Source organism: Bombus vancouverensis, chromosome 3, assembly GCF_051014615.1.
Source record: "Bombus vancouverensis nearcticus chromosome 3, iyBomVanc1_principal, whole genome shotgun sequence".
Taxonomy (NCBI): domain Eukaryota; kingdom Metazoa; phylum Arthropoda; class Insecta; order Hymenoptera; family Apidae; genus Bombus; species Bombus vancouverensis.
In genome coordinates, this window is record NC_134913.1 from 8194433 (window position 1) to 8220766 (window position 26334).

General features: G+C 33.0%; 1 protein-coding gene across 4 annotated transcripts in view; it reads right to left on the reverse strand.

The window, feature by feature from the left end:
- The window catches only part of LOC117165841 (Rap GTPase activating protein 1), a 250180-nt gene that overhangs the window by 202574 nt on the left and 21272 nt on the right, over positions 1–26334 (reverse strand). The window contains exons 1-3 of one of the 4 annotated variants that reach the window (XM_033349246.2): positions 13509–13832; positions 11101–12917; positions 6561–7325 (exon numbers count right to left, since the gene is read on the reverse strand). The exons of 1 other annotated variant lie outside the window; for it this stretch is intronic. In XM_033349246.2, the coding sequence (XP_033205137.1) occupies positions 6561–6601 (41 nt within the window). In that variant the 5' untranslated portion in view covers positions 6602–7325; positions 11101–12917; positions 13509–13832. Of the gene's footprint in view, positions 1–6560; positions 7326–11100; positions 13833–26334 lie in introns of those variants that run through there. 2 more of the 4 variants (XM_033349245.2, XM_033349243.2) reach the window with 2 other exon arrangements.

Here is a 26334-nt window from a genome sequence, read left to right on the forward strand (position 1 = left end):
TTTGAATATTATTATTTTCCAATGTTCCTATGGAATATAAACATCTGAATATTAAAGACAATACTAATATACTTATTAAGTTAAAAACATTTTTGTGGTAACTTTTGTAATTTTAATCGTTTTAAAAAATAATTTGAAGTTTAGTTAAGTAAATAATTTCTGATTAAACAGTAAATATTGAAATATTAATTTTAAATATACGCATCGCCTTCTATCTTTTTCAATAATAAATTAACGATTTTCATTTAAAACTGAGCGAGCTGAGTGAGTATAACATTTCGAACTACTTCCTGGATATAAATGTGAATATATGAGTAATAGTAATGAATCATTCTTCACAGTCTTTTCTTTTGAATAAAATTTAATCTGAATATAATCTGTTATATTCCCTCTTGTATATTCTATATCTCCTATATTCTATAATAAAAAAAATTAAGCATTAAATTGCAGAAACATTATTAATTTTCTAAAAGTAAAATTTATAACAACGGTTGACATGTTTCATGTGAAGTACGAGGCGAGATATAAAATATTATTTTATAATTATTTCATTTATTTCTATATCTGTTAACACTCTATCGACGAGATGCTCTTATCATAAAGAATAATATGTTATCAAGGATATTTTTAGAAAATTGAAAGAAAGATCCATCGTTTTCTTTGAATCGTATTTTATAAAAATTAATTGCGATCTCACTCCTCGTAAATAATATAAGAATTGCTTAGGAAATTAATTGGCGTACCTCCGTCGTTAAAATGTTAAGGTGTTTTACGAACTTTCTGAAAAATATTTGTTTCTGAATTTTGTTCGTATGTTAGTACAGATTAATTAGTATAAGTAATTACACTTGTGTTAATATTTCTACATATAATATAATTATATCGGATGGTATGTAGCAAATACATCAACTGTTATCTGACATCTAATATTTATAATTAACAATTGTATTTTTATTCTATTGAAACACACGCAAAAACACAATTTAAGTACCATTAAATGCGAATAGAAATTCGTTAGTCTAGAATTTGCCTTTGTTTTTAATTCTGCATTTAAAATACAAACGTAGAAATCGACACTTTCCAACTATAATACGATTCTTTTAATTATATCAGGAAACTTTTGACCAACGTATAAATTATAAAGGCTAGAGCGGCTTAAAAATAACGCGTCACGAAGCGAGTGCTCTCGTTCTTGCCGCTTGAAAAAGTTTCACCGAGTGAAACCTTCTGACGCCTCTTTGCCTTCCTGTTCGAGCATCGACGACCTCATTAGATCAATTTGCCAACATTTTGCACCCACAAACCGGCCTTTATTATATCGCGGATAAATTGACGGTGTGGGTCGTGATGAATAAACAGGAAATTAGAAACGTATTCTCGCGGATTCGCGCTTTGACCATTCCATTAACTACCATTGGAGAATTACGCCCCAAAATTAGTTCCATAGAACGGACAATAATTGATTTCAAATGGATAGAAATATATTTCAATGAACAAGTAACCACGCTTTCAGATAATTTCAGTAAGCGAATTTGAATATCGAGTACCTAATAAATATTTCTATAATTATGTGTTAATCTCATGAATGTTTCATTTATAAAAGATGCCATACATGGACCTGTGTGATTTGTATGGGAACAGGTATTTTTGAAAGAGATAAACACGTATAAATTGAAACTTAATTGATTACATATATTTAACAGAAGCTACAAGAAAATGGAATTTAAAAAATAACTACATATTGTGTTAGCAAAATTACACTGTATATTGATAAAAGTAATATAGCTTTTTGTGATTTATAGAAAACACAGGTAACTGACAGTTGTGTTCGAAGAAACGTTTTTCGATTGTCCGTATCCACAATCGTAACAAAATCGATTGAATAATTTATAACTTTCAAAAAAGCACTAATGATATAGAAAATGAATTAATAAACGAAAAAATATGTTTAACCAACTGGCACCTAATTAACAATATCTACACTAAACAAACTAAATGAAATTTTGCGAAATAAAGAATTTACTCGGTAAACTCCACATTTAAGAAAGATACCACGAACTAGTATAATAATAAATGCTTAAATCATGTGATAAATAATATCTTTCAAGATTTGTTACCTTAAAGTTAGCAATAAAAAAGCGTTGTATAACTTTAATTCTATAAGGATGTTAATAATTCCCAAACAATTATACTCAATCCAATATAATGTTGGAAATTTCTACGTCTATATTTACGCAATATAAATCTTTCTACATGTGCTACCTTCTATTCGTCATATTTCAACTACGACACACGTATGTATATCTCAATAACTAGACGTAAATATATCTCTTCGATTGACAAGCGTGAGTAATAATCTAACAATCATTACTCCATAAAATGTGTCTGTCCTATATAAATTGCAGTAAAAAGAACAATTTGAAGTGTCATTAAATTATTTCTTTCTGCATACCATAAAGATTCAAGCTCATGAGCCTTATTATAATGCCTTAAAATAAAACTTCAAGAGTATTTTCTTTTCTTTTTACTTAAATATGAAAGCTATGCTGAAATAAATTTGTAGATCATTTATACAATCGATTCAGTGAAATAAATTTATGGATTATTTATACGATAATATAACGCAACAGTACTCCAAAAATCATTGAACAAACCGATCTTCAAAAATTGTTCTAGTATTCTTAAAGGGAGATATAAGTTCTTGGATTTCCTGGTACAATACATCGACATTCATTAGGTACATTGCATACAGATAACTGTCTAGAAGTTCTCGCAATTGCGTAAAAGGATCTTGCAATCTCTCGATAATTCAGATTTGAGTCGCTTTTCCATTTGAATATTGTAAAATCCGGTGCCATTGTATCGAACGACCAGGAAGACCAATTAAAATTGCAAGCTCGCGAAATGAAACGATTTCCAAAAATTTCTCCTAGCAATTACATCGTGAGTCTGGCTGCATGAGTAGTTGCCCCATCTCGTTACCACCGAGTCTCAGATACACTGTAGTGAACTCCTTGAAAGTCGAAGTTAGCGAGAACGTCTTCGAATGGATGTTCCAGGTTCTTCATGAACGCTCTCCTGGGAACGTTCAATATTTTCCTCCATACGTACTGAACGTGGTCACCGACAGAACCCTGTTGATGGAAACGCTGCACCAAATGACGTATCGCTAGTTTTGTCGGTTTTATCGTTAAAATAACAAGTATATGCTCTCTGCGTTCGAATAATGGAGCACTCGTTTCGAAAATAAAATTCAATTATCTTTGCTCGTTGCCCCGTTGTAGAGTTTTCCATTATAAATTTCCAAAAAAAAACAGATTTAAAAAATCGGGAAGGAAAATCTAAAAATACACCTACAATAAAAAGAAGGTTATGCACTTTTCAGATGGGAAAGCGATTTATGGACCACTCTGTAGAAACGGCAAATGTATCGACGAAGCGCCATTCGATAGCTCTTGACAAATATTTAAACGATAATGGTGCAATTACGTACGAAACAGCGTATCGTAAATTTGAGAGATTTAAGGTTATCTGGCCGTAGCGAACCCTTTTGACAAAATGAGGTCTCTGCTCGTTCTAATTTCGTCTTAAATTTTATCTACGTTAAGTACGTTGCAGAGCCGTCGTTATATTCGAAGAGAAAAAGAATATCGGTCTTGTTCTCAAGCGTGTTCATTAGTATTCCGGACGATACATTTCTAGTGGTCGGCAGCGAGACAAGTAAAATGGGTTCCCCAATCATAATTTCATTCCAAATGCAAATACCTGGTCTGTTCTTAAAAGCATGTCATGACAAAAAAGTACACCTACTACTGTGGGATTTAAGGCGTCGAAATATGCTAACCCTCCTACTCGTTCGTTTAATTGCCCTCAGGTTAAGTAAATCGCGTTCCGCACGAATGAAAAATAATTGGGAAACGCGAGACACGACCAATGTTATATACCAACGTACCGATAGAAAATAACGAGAGGCTGTTATATGTAATTTTGACCATTTTTAGACGATTTTATCTCGCGTACAACCAGTTTTCACACTCCAAAAATCGAAAAAACCAGTTTCCCGTCGACCTTACTGCCAAATGCAACTTTCAAATTGTTTTGTAAAAGTGCATGGATATCCCCGCAGTATGGCAATGTTAAAGCAGAACTGTACATTCCATTTTTTTTTCCCACCTCTTTTCGGTTACACATTTTCATTGCAGAAATAATACGTTTTTCTACTAAATTCTAGAATCTCTAATACTTAAGTATTCTAGTATTTTGGTGCTCAAGTAATTAATTTAGAGCTCAAGTATTCCACACGTAAGTAAAGATATTTTGTATGTTATAGTTTCGATGCCACATTAAAAAATTTTTTAAACATTTAATTAATTGTTTAACAAAATTAAACCATTAAAATAGATTATTAACGACTAAATCGATCATGCATTGAGTTTTATAATTTGTTGGAAAGGATTTGCTCGTTTTAAAAATTATAATAATTTTAATACCTCATTAAAATTTGTTGTCTTTTATGAAGAACTTAATCGTCCATTTTTAAAGGAAATCATCGCGTGAAAATATGTTAATCTGAATAGTTTTCAAGAATTTCATATTCCAACAAGCATTTTAAACATTTTAAATAATTATTACTTTTTTAGAATGTATCATATGACAGAACCGCGACATTCTTTCATCAAACAATTTTTCTCTAAAAAATGTCAACCAACGACATTTAACGAAATTAATTAAAACACGTGAACACAGTCGATATTTTGCGTCCTTCGCAAAATCGCCTAGGGATTACCAATTCAATCTGGGCCAAATATCAGTCTCTTTTATTAACATAAAGTAATCACCTACACGCGCAAATGAACGTTATTGCGCATGCCGAGCGACCTAAAACGAAGAATCTACGCTTCAACCCATCATTTCGCGACTGGACTATGAATGAGTCTGTTCACGCTCTCACAAAGCTACGCGAAGGTAAAGGCATCGTCGCTATAAATGCATATGCTACTTTACGTTACCGTACAGAAAGCGTAGCTAAGAGCTTAGTAAAGTAAATGCCTGCTAGTAAAAGTTCATTCTTTATGAAGATTCGAAAAGGATATTAATCTTCTCGTCTTTATGCGATCGTATCATTAACTCTTTTATCGTAAGAAGGACTAATAAATGAGTAATATACTTGATTATTTGATAATTAACCAAGATGAAAAAAAGATTAATAAACGTTGGAATAGAATTTTCAAGATAAATATAAAAATACAATTAATTGGACAGCTTTCTAAAATAGGCTTATATTAGCTATGTATAGGGAGTGTGAATTTGAATGGAAAATGATGGAACAGTAGTTTTGTATTATTAGGAACTATGAATCTTTCATAATTTTCAACGAATATGGTTTCAGGATTTGTAAATCATATATGTCTATTGAAGATAATAAAGTACTCCGTGATTTTAATTTGCAATGAAGATAGGAAATATGTAAAATATGAAAATTTATTGTTGTACAAATATACTAAAATATTGCAACGAATACGTAACGTATGCAATAAATAGTTTCGTATATTGAGAAAACGATATGATAAACATTTTGTCTATGTTAGTAACAATTAATCAATAAGTATTGTCAGTTAAAGTTATTTTATACTAACTCGATATATATTCATAGTAGATATCTAAATTTATTTCTCTTGAAGTATATTTCCACGATTTTTAAATTTCATTAATTCGTAACAGAGTTCTTTGAAGTTGGATTTCTCTTCAAAATCGTATTTTACTCCGACATAATTTCTCCAACATCTTTAGCTCATCGTTAGATTTCTCTCGATATGTTTGTATGTGACCTTGCACTTAGAGTTTGTTCAAAGTTCTAATAAACAATATTGAATTAGATTTAATAAAAACAAATATGATAAACATATATGTGAAAAATAATAACATAATGTTAGTGAACTACTAAATAACAGATAATATAATCTTGCATAATTCCCTAAGAGACATGTACAACACGTACGAAATATGCAACATTTGCAAAATAAAAAATATACGATTAAAGTCTTCTAAAAGGAAAACAAATCACTATACAAGTTCCACTTCATTGACAATTTTTTATAAAAGTTGTAGTCTTGCAATGAACAAGGGAACATTTTAAAACTAACGAAATTGACTAATGAAATAAAAACCATTATGTCTTAATCAATATTTTAAAAGGTTTCCGAATAGGTTTAGTTTCGTTAAACCCTTTTATAAGACAGTATAAGTATCAGAAATAATTAAAGAAGTATTATTGTTATAAAGAAGAATAATTGTCAAAGTAAAATCGAGATTCGTTATCGTTTAAATAATTACAAGCGACACTTTGGGCAATGGAACCTCGCTTTTGCTTAATGCATGCATTTTCACGCACGTCAACATAAATAGCGAAACGATAATTATTACGCAACGCACCGATTAGGAGCGCGCGTCAGGGACATGCCGCTAGTTCACGACTTTTGATCTGTCAAGATCAAAGCTCGCAGTTATGCGTTGAAATATTAAACAAAATGACAACTATTAACTGTCGCAAGAACACTTACCCAGTGTCCCCGATGTAATCCAACATGCGTATCTTCAGCATCTCAGGGCGAGTCGCACACGAGGCAATTCCAAGGAAAATCGAATGGAAGTTGCGGCGTGAAGCAGCTCGTGGGAATCGCGAAATTCCCGGTCGTCGAGGAACGTGGACCGTGGAACGACCGGAAGGTGGCCGATATCGACAGAGTCTAACACGAAGAATCAAACGGTACCACGTCCCCGAAGCCTCGAATCGAACACGCGTGTAAATACGTGATGCTCGATACGCTCGGCACGTGTGTATGCACTCAGGATCTTTCAATTGCGTTATCGAACACTTAGATTCGACGGCAACCAGTTCGAAAAGTTCGGAAAAATCCTTTGCAGATTAACAGACGTCCAAAGTAAATCTTTCTCGTTTGCTCTCTTTCTTGATTCCTTCAAATATGTACCGAAGAACACGCAAAATGTTTATTTCATTTGCTCTTCACGTGTATGTTTTATGCGCGATCCACTCAGCAATCTGGTGCAGTACACTTACGACGTGTAACTACGATATCCGACGATTGATTTTGAATACGATTGAATCGTAATGTCGAACGTCGTAAGAGAAGCAAATGCGTGTTCTTACGAGTGGCGTTTAATTAGACAGCGTTCTGTTCGATCAGGCCAATCGTCCTTTCGAAAATCGGCAACGTACGATTTCCGCGTTTCTCGTAGCTTCTGTCGGCCTCGTGTGCGACGCTCGGCATTCGGTCGACAATCCCCTCGAGTGTTTAATCAGAGCCCTGTGTCGGATAGCAGAAAAAAGCGAACTGAGTCAGAGCGTTTCCGCTAGCCATTTGTGGCAACGAGTCGCACGATATATATCCTCATGTTCAAACGTCGTCGTGAAACTTTGATGAAGTTGCAGCATCTTTTACGGAAACGACAATCCAGTACAAGATTCATTTCGCTCGGTAGTCGATCTCTCGTTCGACGCTCGCTCGTTCCACGTCGTTCGTCGCGCTCGGACAGCACGATGAGGTTAAATCTTCCAGAAAGAACTTGTAATTTACTTTAAAGCGTAGATAAAAGCGTGCGCATCGAGAACGTTTCGCCGGCATTATCGGAAACCGGAGGCAACCTCGCCGTGCGTAATCGGTTCGAAAGCGAGAAGAGGGAGCAAGGAAAATCTGTACGTACAACTTTGAACCCCGGCGAGATGTCTATTGCAACATTTACATTTAACGAATGATCCACTTAAAGGAGTCGATCGGACGGCTGTGATTTATGCGGGAATATTCCGAACAGAATCTCAGCCTCGAGACATTTCAATTACGTTATCGCGCCACGCAGAAACGGATACCTGACCAAAGAAATTCTCGCGCTTTCGACAATTTTCTCTTGCCTCTTCGGTCACTCGGTATTTATCGGTTAACGAACGATCCTCACGAACGGTTCGAACGACAAAAAGGAACACTCTCGGGCTTCATCTTTCGGACGTTTCAATTATATTATCAACAACGTCCGAGGCTATACATCTCCGGTGGATATAAATTTCCATGCACGATATCCTTGCACCTTAATTATTCGTTGAAATTTAATTCATACGCATAATAACCGAACGTTGAATATCGAAGCACGAACCGTCGAATCGAAAGTGACTCGTTTACACGATGAGTTATTAAAAGCGAGCGTCGAACGTGTGGCGATTAAATTATTATTTTTTGAGATGACGATAATTTATTCTGCCATGATTTATTTATCTGTTGCGCGATGCATCCGACGCGCACGACCGGATTAACGTCATTTTATCTACAAAAACATCCGTTGAATTTTCGATGTGTCTAACAACGCAGACTTTAACTTTGAGATCATTCCTTTTTGTAGTGTAGGTGTATTTTATCGTGTAGTGTCTATGTCATATTGTTCTTGTCAATAATTTTAGAAAATACGGGAGGCTACTAGCGACTGTGTCGGATTATATCTCCATTCTGTAAAAGAAGTTAGAAAAATGTCGTAGAGGAAAAGTTTGCCCTGTTTAACAAGCCCTATCATCCTGTCGCGTGATGTTTCTTACAAGTGCATCGGTGAACAGGACAAGACCATTAAATACTGAATTCACGAGATATTTTATTTTTATCCGTTTCAACGTAATAATATAAAGAAGTAAATGAAAAAGTTTCTCTATATTTTCCATTACATTGTTTAATTATCTTCACAGCAGACACATTCAACGATTAGAATGTTAGAATATTAACGTGAAATCAACAATTGTTATCGTGTTTTCTTCGTAACTATTGCAAAAGTATTTAAATACTTGGTTATCTTTGAATACAAATTTAATTACAAAATTATAAATAGAAAATTTATCCAAGACAATTTTGTCCTTTGTTGGAACTTATATTCTGACACGATAAAATTTACATGGCTACTTTTAATATGCAATAGAAGAATTGGAATTTGTAATTGTCAGACCGTATCGAATAGTATGATTATTTAAAGAATTCATTATCCTTTGTTCGTATGGTTATCATCCTATAAATAAAATATAGAGAGACTATCACGATTATACGATATAATTCTAACAATAACATTTACGATCATATACAACACTGTCGCGTCTTTCATTTCAATCCACTACCATTTATATTCCATATGATATACATACATATATATATATACAGGATGGTTGGTAACTGGTGGTACAAGCGGAAAGGGGGTGATTCTACGCGAAAAAAGAAGTCAAAAATATAGAATAAAAATTTTTCGTTTAAGGCTTTGTTTTCGAGAAAATCGACTTTGAACTTTCGCTCGGTACGCGTGCACTTTATCACGTCTCGTTATAACGGATCTCACTGTAGATTGTTGTCTTGATGGAAAAATTAAAAAAAAAAATTTTATTCTATATTTTCGACTTCTTTTTTCGCGTAGAATCACCCCCTTCCGCTTGCACCATCAGTTACCAACCACCCTGTATATGTATACTATTCATTTTACAAAAACATAATAAGTATAATCATTAATCATTAGCATTTCATTAATTCATTTAGTTTTTAGTTATTAATATAACTTTTTCAAAATACTTATATATTTGCATATGATTATGAGCGACGATATACGTACTACTCATGTTATTTTATATTTACATCTACATTTAATATAATCTTAATATGTTAGTAACCATATGATAAAGATAATGACGATGACATGTATAATGTCAAGAAATGTCAAGAAACAATATCAAGGAACAAAAAACTAATCTGACTTTATAGCTTTAGTTGGAACAACTCGAAAAATTAATTTATACAGAAAAGGTTTGTATAGTTCCACTGAAATATAATTTCATTTTACAAGAATTAGATATGAAAAAAAGGTTGTGGTATAAAATGTTACAGCTCGTTGAATAGTACAGAATTTTTTCCTACCACTTTTGTCTAACTCTACTTCAAATACAGATAGAGCTTGTTCAGTTGTTAGGTTCGTTCAGTATACAGAACTGAATGTTTTATGCATTTTCGTACGATGCATTTTTGAGAAGGCGTTACCATTTGTAGGGATCTATTTCTAAAGAATCGCCTACTTTGTCTGGTGAAAACAACATATGGTTCTGACCTGGGTAGAACAATTTAAAAGAAGAAATAAAACTAATTAATAAGTTCTCGAGTTGCAGAAAATTAGAGGCGCAAGTTGTAAAGACAGTTGTTGATGATTAGAGATATTTGTAGTAATGTGCAATGTTGAAAATTCATAAAAATTGAAATGCAAGTCCTACTTTAAGGCCGCCAGGCTGGAATAAAACTATCTATCTATCTAGTAAGTTCTCGTAACTCGTAACAAGCAATATTGATGAAGAAACTTGAACGCGAAGGTGTGTTTGGTTAATTTAAGAAAGACGAACAGTAAATATGCAATTGAAAATTTCATTAAAAAAGATCGTTGAAAGTTAACATCCGATATCTCAGTTAGAATGAAATAAAAAATGTTACAAGAGGATACGAAGCGTTTTCTTCGCTTAACCAAAAATGTAATGTTTAAGTAAACCTTATAAATCTTGTACGTAGGATGCAACAAATTGTCGATGGAAGTTTCCAATAAATAAATTTGTACATAATTTACTAGGAATGATCTCAAGCTTATTGTCGAACGTAGATTCTGAAAACTCGATACGTTTCACTTTTCAAAGTTTCACATGGAACTTTAACACTTTCTCAATCACACATTAGAAAGTGAATGTAATTCCGACTAATTAAATTTATTATGTGTATAACGATATACCTATTAAGACAAGCGAATATTAAACCATTAACTTTGTACCTAATCTAGATTAGAATCAACTGTTCCCTAATATTCAATCGAAATTTTTATTGAAATTTTCATTTTCTAAAGAATTGCATATTATCTGAAATAATGAAATAACTGAAATAATGGTATTGATGATTGATAACTTTTACACGAAAAAAACGCAACAGTAATGGATGATAACGATTTCGAATGTGTTAAAATTCCTTGATATTTTCTATCGCGTTGAGGATGAAATTTCAGTGTAAAATTTATTGTACGATATTTCACGTTAATTACCTTTCTCGGCAGCACGCTTTGCTGTATAAACGTAGTATCCAGCGAATGTTTAATATTCACAGTACTTGACAAGGTATATACTGCTAGTATCGTTCAAATTTAATCAATGCTTCCGCTTGGTCTCCTTTAAAATAGGATTATACTTTGCAACTTGTTCTCGATCTTCCTTTAGAAATGACACGATTCCGATAAAAGTCGCTTCTTATGCTGTCTACGGTGAAATCTGTTTTAAAGACTCGTCAAAGCTATATCTCATTGTCACGAAATTCTAATATAACGAAATGTTGAACTTGAGACTTTTCTATCGAACAATTTATTCTAACAATTCTAGAAATTTAAATATCCACGAGATATTCGTCCGTGTCTTCCAACGTTTGATAATAAACGTTTAACGCATTGGAGAAATTGAATTCTGGTCGAAGAGACCTAATGTATGTCAATATATGCAGGCCTCATTTTCTTTCCATCCCACAGCCTGAACTTAAGCGGCGATCCATCTTAAACCCTTGTTCGAAACTTGCTTAAACGTTGAATATATCTTTGATCCTTCTTCTCAGGATAAGCTTAAACTCAAAGAAATTCTGTTGGCCGGGTGTTCATTCAAATTAAGCTGTCCAGAAGAATACAGTTTAATTGCATAGACGATAGAAATAGCCGCTGCTCACTGGAAAGTTCGCAGTCTGAATTTAAACAATAATTAAATTCTCTTCTTCAAGAAGTTCCCGTTCTAATCGCGTTTGCGCAAAAATGCAGTAACAATTTTCTCCGGATACGTCTTCAACTTCGCTAAGAAGAACGTAGCAATAATGATAGATTTAAGTGGAATCGTAACAGCAAACGTTACGATCTTCCAACCGGTCAGTTAATTGAAGCGTCGTAGTCCGTCGATCACTTCATAATTTTCCAGGCGAAATTTTTCTTGGGTCGTCGACTATCGTGGATTTCGCTGCAGTCAACTCGTCAACATCTCAGTGACAGGAATTCCTGTTCGGCCGTTAGACGTATCAATCGGCTCGAAGTCTCAGCACGAACACACGATGCCACAGAATCACGTTATAACAGTTTTTGTTGATCGCAAAGACGAAAGAAGAGCGTGTTTCGAGATCGATGCTCGTTACTGGAATACAATCTAGGGGGTAGGTTTACCGTTCGACTTGGTTACGTTGCTCGTTACCCGTTTCGCCGAATCACGTCTCCGCGATTACACGTCCTAAGATACACCGAGATCCCGTTATCGTTTGCGATCGATTAATTCCCTTGGTGTGTTTCTTCGTTGGCATGACAGATCAAGCAGATCCACCGATCTTGGACAGGGTACGAGCGATTTCGTTTTTCTACGCTATCGTATCCGCCGATGCATCACTGAAGAATAATCTTTAGTCACCGAAAAATATGAACTGACACTTGCTTGCGATCCGTTCGCTTCCCCAACTGGAGTTTGCGTACTCCACTTCCGTTCCTTCTTCTTCTTGTTTTTCTTCTTCTTCTTTTTCGTTTAATCGAATGCGCGCTTAACGGCAACGTCTTTGTTCAAATCCCGCCGGAAGAACGCACGACCCGTCCGCGACGTAGCAGCGATATAAAGGCACGATACGTCTACACGAAAGGCTTTTTCACATTCTCAACGTCAGCACACTATCAAACTCGATGACACATTTTTCCCCTTTTATCTCGCACTGCGCTTGCCATCGCGAAAAAGATGTGCCCAATCAAGCACAGGGCCCCTCCCCTTATTTATCCTTCTTTCCTTTTCGTGTGCAACTCATCCAGCTTTCGAAGAAACCTCATTCACCGAATCGATAACTTCTTCGATAATTCTTGAGAAACGGCGATAAAGATATCACGATAATAGAAGACAAGAAGAAATTAACCTACGATGTCACCGATGTTTTTAATCACCAAAAAGCACACGAACGATTCCAGGCACGCGTTACTTTACACCTTGCAAATTAGCGCGCGGACAGAGCAAGAATAATTACCGTTAGCGATGCGGTAATTACTGCGAGCCAAGTGACTCGTTATGGTCAAGTAAAATGCGATTTTTCCGGTCCGCGGCAACCGGACGGATACGTTCAACTATCTCGCCGTTTCTGTAGATTAACCTAGTACGCTACATCAGCCGACGCTAATTAGTTGTCGTTGCAGCAATTGCGAGCAACAGGCAGATAACATTGTTTGCCAACTGGCAAACTGCTCCAAAGCAATTGCCTCGATACTTCGCCACCGTGCTAGCTCGTTTGCATAGACAACAACTAATTTTATTGGGCGCGCACGCGAACCCCGTGCATGAGCAACTCTGACCGATACTTTCTCGTTTAATAGCCATGAAAAGCTTCGTACATTTTTCTTACGAATAGATCGAATTCAATTCGTTTCTAATTGATCTGTTCAACGTCCGCAGTACTCACTGTCTATCCCAAAATCTTTGTTTCTGTGCGTGAAACGATCGTGATACAGCTGGACTATTTCGCGCATTTACCGCCGTTTTCAAGAACTTGGTGAAACTTCGTCGGGAAGATGATATCGATCGCTGGTTTCCGGTGATTCGAGGGCGTCGCGCGTGGAATCGAGCAGCCACGCGATAACCTTTCTATCCGTGCACACTGAGAAACAGAAACGGAAAGGAACACGAGGTAGCGAGCGTTCGATCGATCTTGATCGTCTGATCGAGGAAAGGCAGCTTGTGCTCGGTCGGCACGCGCTACTCGACCTGACAACGGATCGAAGTGCCGGAGGACTGTTTTAGTGGCTGCTCAATGCATCGCCACTGGCAGTCACTCCCTTCTCTCGATCTCCAACATCGTTCTCTTCTCTCTTTCTCTCTTGCCTGTGGACGCCACCTCCACCTCCGCAACCACCTCCAGTCTGACAACCGGAGGCTTATATGAGAGTAAGCCGCCGGTGGAGGGAACGTTGCGCGAAACATGCATCGGTTTAACCGCTTGTAAACCCTCAGCGCGTCACACGTATCTATACTTCTTGTTGCGCGGCTTATCGTACGATCATGTCGTCGAGAATTTCGCAAGTACGCCCCAGTGAAAATGTTATTTTCATCAAGATCGAACTGCTTTCTAAGTAAATGCTACGAATTCAGTTTGTCTTGTTTCGAACTTCAATTGCACAGTAGCAAACAATAGCATTGAAAAATATTATTATTAATCATAAAATGAAGATTATTTGCGCTAGGTACTGGTCTTAACTAATTTTTCTTAAATCATTTACTGCATTTAAATCATTTAACTGTTAAAAAATAACAAGTAATGTAACGTTTTAACAAGATTGTGTATGATTAAAAGCCAACGAATTGGATATAAGAACATGGAAATTATTTATTTCGTTTGATATTTTCTATAGTCGATTGAATCGACTCTTGCTGGCTTAATTACGTAAACTAGTTTTTAGAAGAGTAAGCCACCTTTCGAATAGATTCCAAAAATACTCGCGAAATTTTGAAAGTTGATTACTGTTTTCCTAGTTTTCACCGTAAATCATACGTTTCACAAGAGAGCGTTATGCTTTCTGTGCGTGCTTAATTCAAGCGGAAGCAAAAATTTCTAACAGACCGTTTTGTAATACTTTTTCTAGGTGAAAAGTAAAAGATAGATAGAAGTGTTATACGCACGTGATATGTACTGTTCTAATAAACGATGTACCAATAACGAGGACTTTTGTTTGCAACATAATATTTATTATCTTTATCTATTTATAATAATATTCATAATACGACTAAAATATATTTATTGTCGTCTATTGACCCTCTATTTAATAAATTTTGATATGTTAAGTACTATTTACTATGTTTAATTACGATTTAATTTTAATTGATTATTGCATTCAGAAAACAAATTTCGATGTTCCATGTGAATTAATCTATGTATAACCTTATCTGACTCAATAATATATTTAAAAAGCAATGACACTCTACATACTTTATTTCAATTGATATTGTATTTAACAATTTCGCTAAGAAGTTAAAATATTTCAAAAGTTCTTAGGATAACGTGAAAAAATAACAATTGAAATGGAGAAACAAGTACATCGTTACATCCAACGTGCGATTATTTTTTTACTTCCAACTTCCGACAAACCCCTTCGCCGTTTCTCTTTCTCCATTATCCTCCCTCGTAAAGCGTCAGCTCTACTTTCACTTTCATTCTGATGGGAGATTCACGAGACGAGTAGGAGCATCGGTGTACGCAAGCATAAAATACAGGTTGATACATAGCTGCCGAGCGTCTGCTCCATATTATTCATTTTTCATCTTTACAGGAAAGAAGTGGTACTTCTCGCTTTTCTGCAATTCTGCAATTCTCAGTTGGTATGAAGTATCGTTTTTTTCGTTTATAATTCCTAAGTTCCGAGAAAAGCTCGCAATAAAGAATTTTATATGAAGCTCGGTTTCCCGACTCCTCCGCACGTAATGTAATTTATATTTCGAAATGTTTATGTACGATAAATATGGTAGCTCAGGAAAATATCCGAAAGCTTTTATAAATATATTATGCATGCTATGTGAAACATTTAGAAATTATTAGCACTATAATAAATCTCGAATATCATCATTATATTGATAAAGTTTGAAACAAGTTTGAAAATACATACGGTTATACAAAATAAAAATTATTAATAAACCTCGATATTCGGTGGGACCATTTTTGACATTTGTTACATGTTTAAAATGGCCACTCATGCTGTATACTGATTTTTTACTAAATACATATATGTTTGCAATAAATATCTCGCAAAAAATAAATAATTTTTGTATACATTCCAAGATTTCAGATTTTACATACGTAACACGTACACACACAATTCATATAGAAGTTTTCTAAATGTTCAAATACTTTCGTGACCCAGGGTATGTTTAAACGTAACACGTTGAAAAATATAATATATGAAATTTTAGAAAATATCCTTAATTTTGAAGATGTAGTGAAATATTTGATAAAGTAAACGCGTTTAATACAAATATACAAAATGTAGTTGTAATTTTAAAAATACAGTGTTGCTGCTTCATAGTTCATAGAAAATAGTAATAAAAAAGAAGAAAAGCTTCTTTCACAAATGTTCTAGGCGAATATTGCGTGTGTAGTCTACAAACGGATGTTGTATGAATTCCACATCGTTCAACCTACAAAATTACGGAGAACGGTTTCATACGCTTTTTTCACATGAAAAGTAGTGCAGCTTGTGTAACATTAGGATTATACATTCTTTGTACAGTAATCAACTACTTGGGCAATCTGTCCAACTGTACGCTATTCACACGCAAAAAAAAGTCATTCTGCCGATAAAGAACAAGTTCTGCAGTTTTATTGCATACACGTGCGTTCTTATTTGAAAAACGTAAAATATAATCAGGAACAGTAACACGAAGAAAAGAGGAGGATTCGTTTTCTTTCATATCATGTACATTTTTCTAATAGTACGAATATTTTACGGCAATATAATTTCAATTACGTTTTTTACAACACAAACAACGTTCAATATCTCTGCAATTAAAAATTTCCGACTTTTATTACAGGATTATATTAATTTAATACACATACATATTCAGATGTATGTATAGATGTATGTACACATGCACCGATAAAATAATACTTTAACATTTAAAATCACGTGCAGTTTTATCATCGTTTATGTTTTCCATTTATTTTTCACATGGTTAAATTATCTTTCAACTTACAAAGCTTTAAACAAATTTTAAAAAATTATTAATTAATGTTTCTCGGTTCAAGAATCTTTGATTATTGATCTGTAAATAACAAAGTTGTATTTGCAAACTTGAAAGTATAAAACAAAATTAAAAATGTACTTTGTATTTAATTAATAATTGCTTTTCATTCCTCTTTCTAAAAAATATATTTAAGACATTGTATAACTGTAATTAAATGTAACAGAAATAAAAGTAATATATTACAATATACATACTTTCCGTTTTAATGACGATATAATTACAATACAGTAGAAATTATACTACAAATATTATGCCTTTTTATAAAATCCTTTCTTTCTCTCAATCTAGGTTTAAGTAATTCGCTTTGGATTAAAACACATGGTTTAGTTAACTGCACCCCGTAATTAGCAGCTATTATTACTTGATACGTTAACAACTTGCAATTAACTATGATTACCCCACATTGGTAATATACAATACACAATGGCAGGCAAAAGAAAGTTTATAAAATAAGAAGCACAAAAGGATATCATAATTTAACGAGAACAATGAATAAATATAATAAATGAATAGATATATATCACAGAGTAGATGACTATTATCAACATCATAAAAAATTGTTAATACAAAAGTTACTAAGATTCATAGTGTACCAATTTTAAACTTTTTTTTATCCGTCACTGTGTAATTAGATACTGTTATAATTACATACGTTGGTGTTTATATCATATATTGTTCATTATTTTCAAAATCTCTGTTCCAAGAAAAGGAAAGAGAAATAAACAATTTTGATAGTAGAGACACGTAACAAGAACGAATGTTGCATCTTCATTTATGTTAAACTATAAGTAGAAAATAAACGCTACTTACTCATGTTATCAATATTTTAAATTCAGTCATTTTTTTAGGCTGTGAATTACAATCTTTTTAATGTATTAAAAATACTACGATTGTCACATTTCCATTTGAAAGTAATAGAACAACTTAATTCGCTCCTATTAACTTTCAATCGCATGTGTAAAAACATTTCAGATTAAAACATGACCCAGTTAACGCACGAAATGCTCAAACAGTACTGTCAGTATCATTTTATTCCGTTTCGAGTAGTTTGTATGCTTGCACACCATGTATATATCATCAACATAAAATTTCCATGCAAGAAAATGACCCGATTAAAAGCAAAAAACAAATCACAATTCTTGGTATCTGGAGGATTATTATATCTACCTAACCCGTTTGCAGACAACACGTTACCTTCGCGTGAAGACAGCATGGAATGTCGAATATACGAACCAACAATATGAAAACGACAAATGAAAAACGTTAAGGTAAATATTGCATAAACTCATATATCACAACAATAATAAATCTATTTCAATGTATCACATACCGCTATATTACAACAACAATAAGTCATATACAATTAATCTGAATCAGCTTAGCAATCAATTATCCAATGCACAATAAAAGCTCGACGGTGCTGCAGTTGCTACTTTAGAGTGAAGAAATAAGAGAAGATCCAAACATCGCTATAGTACACGAAGAAACAACTAGATCAATCAATAGATACAAAAGAGAATCGACGCACGATCGAATCACTAGCCAACAAAATGCAGGTACAGATAATTAGCAGGTACACGTAATATATAGTTCTCCTTTGAAAATTTCAAAGAACACACGCTGCACATACTACACATAAACGTATGTACATACAGGTAAATTAAATCGACAGATCTCATCAGTGCAAATGTTATCTCAATGGAGAAAGTGTCTACGAAATACTCTTTAACAAAAAATGTAACAATTTACCTCGTGTCTGTACTAACAAATTGCAAAGAATACCGAAGATAAAAGAAGAGGAAAGAGAAACATTTGCAGACACACACTAGCTGAAGGATTTCGGTTCTCATCGAATTCATCGCCAGTGGCAATGACTCTCCTTTGAGCCCTCAAGCTGTGTATGCCTCTTTCTCGACGATCTTTCTCTTTATCCCCCCGACTCTTTCCATCTTGTTCCTGGAGAAGCTCGTGAGACCGAAACGAGGCGAGGGCTCGGTAGCGTGTACACACGTATAATCGAGAGCACACACGGTGACCGGAGGTACCGCATATTTATGGTGAACATAGGACCCACACGACTAACAGCGGAATCTGTACTAACCACGTCAACGTTCATTGAATATAAGTGGCCTGCTCTCAGCGATTAACCATGCTGTATTCTATGGTCCGCTTTAGTTCATGGCAAGTAGCCGATACCAGTTTAGGAATTTATTCACTAGCCGAACTCGAGTTTTTGGAATTAATGTTACGCGGAAGAACGATCAAGTAATGATCATTCTGGAATATTTATGATATTAGCTGTCGACCTTTTTGGAGCAATTTGGTTCTATGTATTATTTCTTCGATGTATAACTCGTTTTTCTTTTCTTCTTCCTTTTAATTCCTCGACTTAATGATGCTGTTCTTTTGATGAATTAATTAGCCGTTCTTATTTAGATTTTAATCTATGTCTGTTTCAGAAGAAATTTTAAATGGTAATTTAACCTTTACATATGATATTTCCGTGTATTATTCATTAGTAATGGAGCGTTGAGTGTTTTAATTTCTGATACAAGGTACTTTCTTTGTTCCTTCTGAAACTTCCAAATGAAGATTTTGAATATGTTTAAAAGTAATTCCTAACGATACTTAATTTTTTTCATTAATAAGATCTGTATGTAATTACAGACCTAGTTGCGAAATTTGTTACAAATTGTACAAAGTAGAAGTTGCCTAAATTTCATCAAATATTTTCAAACGAATAAGTATATGGATACAAAAAAGAAAACAAGACTGTAATAATATGTAGCGAAGGTACAGGAATCTGTATTTTCTACTTTTTATATTGTGAATTTATGTTTTAATATTTAATATGTACATATACTTCATATACTACTTCTGTTATTGTAAAAGATGCATTTATAATACCTTTCACTTTGCATATAAAAGTCACAATCGCAATCTCTCTCTCTCTCTCTCCTTTCCGATTGAAAAATGTAAATATTTATGTTGAATAAACCAAAATAGTATGCAAGGGAAATCATAAAAAATATTCCAACTAACTGAGAAAAGAAAAAAATTTTATATTCTAATTTGCAGACGATAAATAATAATTATTTATTAGCTAACTAAAAAATATCCGTACTTTATTTTATATATATTCCATGAAAGTTTCCGAACTGCCTTATTACCAGAACCAGTCGATATCTTGCCTCATCATTGACGAATTCGAAGAAAAATCTAGTTGCCATGCACTGAAACTGCCAATATACTGCTGAACAGCCGTAATCATAAAGCCATAAACATTTCGCTTATATCGATTGCCTTGGTATGATTGCTTTGGTATGTATACGCCACAAAATAAGACGAATTTCTTCGAGGTAATATTTTTCAGATAATATAGAAGCAATTAAAAAAATAATAATAATGATAAGAATATAATTCAAAGTATCTTATTTTGTAAGAAAAAGATATTGATAAAAATAGATTAATTTTAGAATAACTTTTTATTAATATTTCTAACAGAACAGAAGTAAAGCAACTATTAATAAAAATGTGATCAATTATTTTCAATAAAAATAATATAAATAATAATATTTTTAAAGCTCATATATCTATTTTCTTCAATAAGTCATCAGTTGCCAAATAGAAAATTGTAATGTAAAAATAATTGTAAAATTGTAATTGTATTGTAAAAATAATAATAAATGTCCTAGAAATTGATATAAATAAATATTTTATATATGTACATTAATTTTTTTTTTTTTTTTTTTTTGAAATCTCAACTCTATTATACCTGTTGGTGCGCGCCTAGTAGTATGCAATATGCATCACACATCACTGTAATACGAATGAAAGTAAATACGTAGGTACATACAGTAGTCTAAGGCCTAACTCATCGCTTCAAACATTTCTAATATTTGTGCATAATTGTCAAATTATTAAATATTTAATTTATTAACGTTATTATTATAATTATTGAAGTTGTATAATAATTTTAGTCACACGTTAATTAATCATTTCTTTAATTTTATCAATAAAAAAGTTTATAACATGGTCCAATATCGAGAATAGGATTTGACAAGTAAGTAAATTTTCTGTTAATAACTCGATCTTTTTGTTGCAGGTACATATTACAACTGTGTTGACGATTCATCGTGGTGAATTTCAGAAAGAAAGAATATCCATTGTCTATAATTATATGTATATAATTCCAGGAAATACCCAGATTAATTGGCCGTCACGTTCGCCCGACCTTTCAGCTCCCGATTACGTCCTGCGCGAATACCTGAAGGAGTGGGTGTACTTGAACAAACGGAGTACGCTTGAGCAGTTCGTGGACAATATCCGTGCAGAAATTCGAGAGCTAAAGCTTAAACATTAACCAATGCTATCAAGAATGCAATTGAATGGCCCCGAATTTGTGAATTGGCTACTGGAACTCATTTAAAAAATGTCATCTATCATAACATCTTTCATAGTCAAACAAATTTTCACACGTTAAGCATTTATTGTATGTAATATCACTGAAATTAATTTATTAATAAAAAAGTTATTGACTTCTCAAACTCTAATTAAATAATATAGCAAATATTTGTGATTATCATTAGGATCAACATTACAGGCGCTTTAATAAGTGGTAAATCTCATTATGTACTTATATGTAGATAAAGGTATTCAGAACTATTGCAAATCGTAATCATAAATAACACCATTACGTTCATAATAATTAATTACTATCAATACTACCATAATACATATGTAATTGCATTACATATAATGTATTGCAAATAAGAGCTTGTTAAATGGACCATACTTTTTACATACGTTTTTATGTTCTTGTAGCCTAACTCAATATTATAGTCATCAAAATGTTGAAAAAACAATAGGTTTTAATTATAATATATGAATATACATATATAGATGTAAGTTTAATAATAAAAATATAAAGTTCGAAATTATTTATATAGAAACCTACCATTAAGGTTTTATAACCGAATTTAATAAGAACAAGTGATATTTAATTGACAGTCAATTACATCAATGAAATGATAAGTCTAGATTATTCATCGATTTTTAAGTTCAGCTTTACAATCGTGCCTTAAGTGGTTCACTTATATACCGTGTTGACCTGTGATTATCTAGCGCGTTGATGTGCAATAAATATGTGCCACTTTCTCATGCTTTCAATAAGCTCATATCTATATATACATTATACAAAGTATCCCCTTCGTGAAGTATTAAAAATGTGAAATTACATATTTAAAGTATACTACGATGTAAACAAACATTTGACATTTCAAACGATAGTGATTGCATCTAATTTGGAAATTTTAAGTAAATTACGCATAACATATTTGATTATTTGTATGAATAACCAAAAGAGAAATTTTAAATAGTATTTTTGAAAAAGAATAAAATTATTACAAAAGAATCTTTTGTAACATTACTATTAAATACATAACTCTACATGAAATTTTCAACAACATGTATAATGTTTATAAACTAGAGATTTAGAGCAGTAGGTAGGTACACAACTTCTTAATTAAAGTAAACAAGCACTGCACTACAACAAGTACTAATTACACATAATTCGCTCTCGATCGTGTTATTTTTTTTTTTTTTCATGCATTCATTTCCGCTCATTCTCTTTCTTTGAAACATTTTCGTTATTTCATTGTAATTCTATTTCCGCACTAAAGATTTTCATTTGAACTCAACAAAAATTCCAAATAATCTGAAATCTTTATTCAATTTTCAGAGGAAGTTACACGTATGAAAAGGGTATTAAGCAAAATTTAAAAATCAAATCCAGCATATAAATTATTGCAAGTAATATACGTCAGAAATTTTAGAACAAAATTATTGAAAAGTGTAAATTAAGCGTATGTGTGAGCGAAAATCAATAAAGGCGCAAGGAGGAAGGAAATTCTAGCTAGGAACATTGTTCTAAGCGAAAATTTTTGTAAAACTTCATTACGTTCTAGAAGCACATTATACAGAAGCTGTTACAGCAGCGTGAACTTTTTAATTTTAGCAATCTGTGCAGCAGACCGGTTGAACTACCTTTAGTCAGGAAATAGTATTTTCTATACGATGAAAGTCGAAGAAAAATGAACTTCTGCATGGCACAGAATTCAGCCAAACTACGTAGAACATTTTTCCAATTAATGTTCTGTCTTATATTCCAATATAGTACAGGTAATTCTATTACGAAATGGAAAAACATTAAGGAATTCATAGAATTTTTAATTATTGAATAAGATATTAAGCTGAGAGATAAACATTAAGTAAAATAGAACAGAAATAGAATAAAAATAGAAATAGAAATTGTTTCGATAAGTTGATATTTTATAAAACAATACCGATGGTATTTGTAATAATACTACGAAATGAGTTTATATGTATAGCTTGATATTTAGAGAACGGAAGGTCACACGAAATATTAATTATTTCAAGAATTAATCAAAATTTTCTGGATAAATTATCAACAATTCTTTAACTAAACACTTCTTAAAAGATACAAAGTTAAAATAACATCAGAATTCTCTTGTATAATGATTTATTAACTAATAATATAAGTGAATTGAAAAACGATAAATTACAGGTTATAGATACCTATCGTATAACGTTATTATTTTATACTTTATTCCTATTAAAATAACACAATTACGTGATATGTAATTTCTAAAATTGATACGCACAATATCATTTCTTTTATCACCAAACTCGTTATTGTTATACAATAGAATTTCTTAGCCCCGGTAATTTGCAACCTAATAATTTTATATATAACTTAATAATTTGCAACCTGTAACTTATACAATTTTGCTAATGATATATTGATTCATTTGTGCAACCAGAACAAGATATCGCTATATTAATTCATAAGAACGACACATTTTTGTTTAGTAAATGTTTTAAGATTTTTTGTACAGTACTGTATAAAAATAAAAATAGAAAACTACTCGTACGAAGGGTGTTGATTCAAATTATCCAGTACCGTTTCAAGAAAATATTACCGTTGACATTCGATCAATAGAAGAACTCACCACCAATCAGTCAGTCATTTCCCTTTGCGAAAAAAGATAATTTATGCGGTCATCTCGAGTCGAGTGGAATGGAGTCGAGTTCAGTATACGAGGCAAGTTATACAATTCATACTTAATGCAGTCAGCCAAAGCAATCATCTTCGAAGCATGGAGCAGAGTGTTACTCAGGTTCGGTAACACAGCCTGTTGTTTCCGTGAGTCCCGTGCCCTCTTCTCTGTGTTATTATCCCACTCGAAAATGATCGGCTTTGCCAATGTAATAATAGCTTGACCCGGAGAACTGTGGAAAAACGGGCAGTCGCGGTCGCCACGAAAAAGAAAGAAACTCGTGATCGACTCTTTGGCTATCCGCTGCGACGTTACACGAGTGTTATACGAGATTCAATTATCGCGTACATCTCGTTTGCATCTCACTACAGAATCACACGCGGTCGGGAGTCTTGTAATTAATATGTACGAGACGCGATATACACGTTGAGAAATAAATGCTAACGCAATCGGAGATCGGTACGAGAGGATACAACTCTCGGTACAATCGTTTGATTGGAAGTAACGAATCCCTTTCGGTGGTGCGCGCACCGAGATGTCTTCCATATCTTACTATTCTTACTACGAGATGTACAGGGTGATTCCAGTAATTAGGCCAGACTATACTGCCGACCATAAGTATCAGGGTATTAGAACACACACCTGTTTATAGTAAGAACTCATATAACGCGAAAGATACGTTACATAGTTGTAGAAATTACGCGTTATATCCACGACGCAAAATACAAAATAAATTCTTTGTTTGAAGTGACACAATTACCTCTGTATAGAAATAAGTATCGTACAATGCGTGAAGTCTTCGTTATTATACAGAAGCTTGTGCATATCTACGGTTTTCAATCAATTCAGTAACATACATTTGCATGTCACGAATGAATCAAGTCTGCGGCAAAGCTCAAAAGAAAAGCTCAACAAATGAATTGCTCTGGTTTGTTTGCTTGTGTGTTTATAGGAATAATATGTTTTTACATCCCTAACAAATATTGTAACGTACATGTATTGTAGTCTTTTTAAAAATGTTTGTAATCGCGTTATACGAGCACTACATTATATGGGAACCTATATTTTTGGAAAAAACTCTAACAAATTTTATTTTATTTTATTTAGTACTTTACGTACGACGCGAATGAAATAGCAGGTTTTTTTATTATAATAACTAGAAAATAAGTATGTACGAGTGTAGATTTTGCACTATTTAACAAGGTCGTAAGGAGTAGCTTATTCTTTCAAAAAGGTATAGCAATATTTCATCGTTATTTTACATTATTTAGCTATTTAGTAGTCATATGTAGAAATAAATTGCCATGTTAATATTGAATCATGATATATACATATCAATATCATATTTGTATCGCAAATAATAAAACTTTATGGAAACTCTCGTGCTCCTATACACTGTTTATGTCATTGTAGATTTGAATGAATATTAAATTCAATTAGGGATCATACGGTAACAATTAAATCACGTACTCGAAAATAGTTTAAAAAATACAGAAAATTGCACAGAATGTAATGTTGAGATATCTAGAAAAATGAAATATCTCATAAAATACAGACTTTTTAATTGTTTACCTTTTATTCGTATAATAACTCGAAAAATGTATGCAAAAGGTTCATTTGATCTCACTTAAAACATTCATGGCAAGAATCATGCCGCATAATGATATAGTTTATAAAACAATGTAAAATTTTGTACTACAACTTTCCAGCTTCACTTATAATAGAAATATAATTTGCCCCAAGTGTTAGGATCATCCTGTATAAATCTGTTTGTACGTACGTATCATAGGTAAAGAAACATCGGAGATAAAGTTACTTAAGGTCATCCGGTTTCTTGTATTACTGATTCTAATGTCTTTTAAAGATTACACTAAGTATGCTGAAACTTGCAGTATCCAAATTAATGAGAAATTATGATGATATTGCATAGGATAATATCTTTATATGATATTATACATTACTTTTATATCGTTATACCTACGTTGAGGAAAAAATAACAGCGATAACATCAGTAAGCAAAGAACATAAGATGTAGTATAAATGTAACATGTCTTCTATTATTTATAGATTACATAGCTTTTTTTACTGCGAAATCGTACAAAATTTGTAATATGTTAGGTTGTGTTGTACTATGTTCCATTTATGGCTTAAACTAATCTAAATGTCCCTTTTCCAATATTATAAACGTTTCGGAATGCAGATACCCTCAACGTTATATATTTTTATGACTTTCCCCATGCTTTTACCATTTCTTCGTCTTTAAGATATCTCTCGTTTCGTTGCAACAGTTAGTATAATATCATACGTTGCTTCTCTGATGCCATTGCACATTATGGCACAACACGCTGGTAGTGCTGGTACGTATAACCCCAACTTCGTATTAAAATGATGAAAAAAATGTACTGTTTACATAATGGA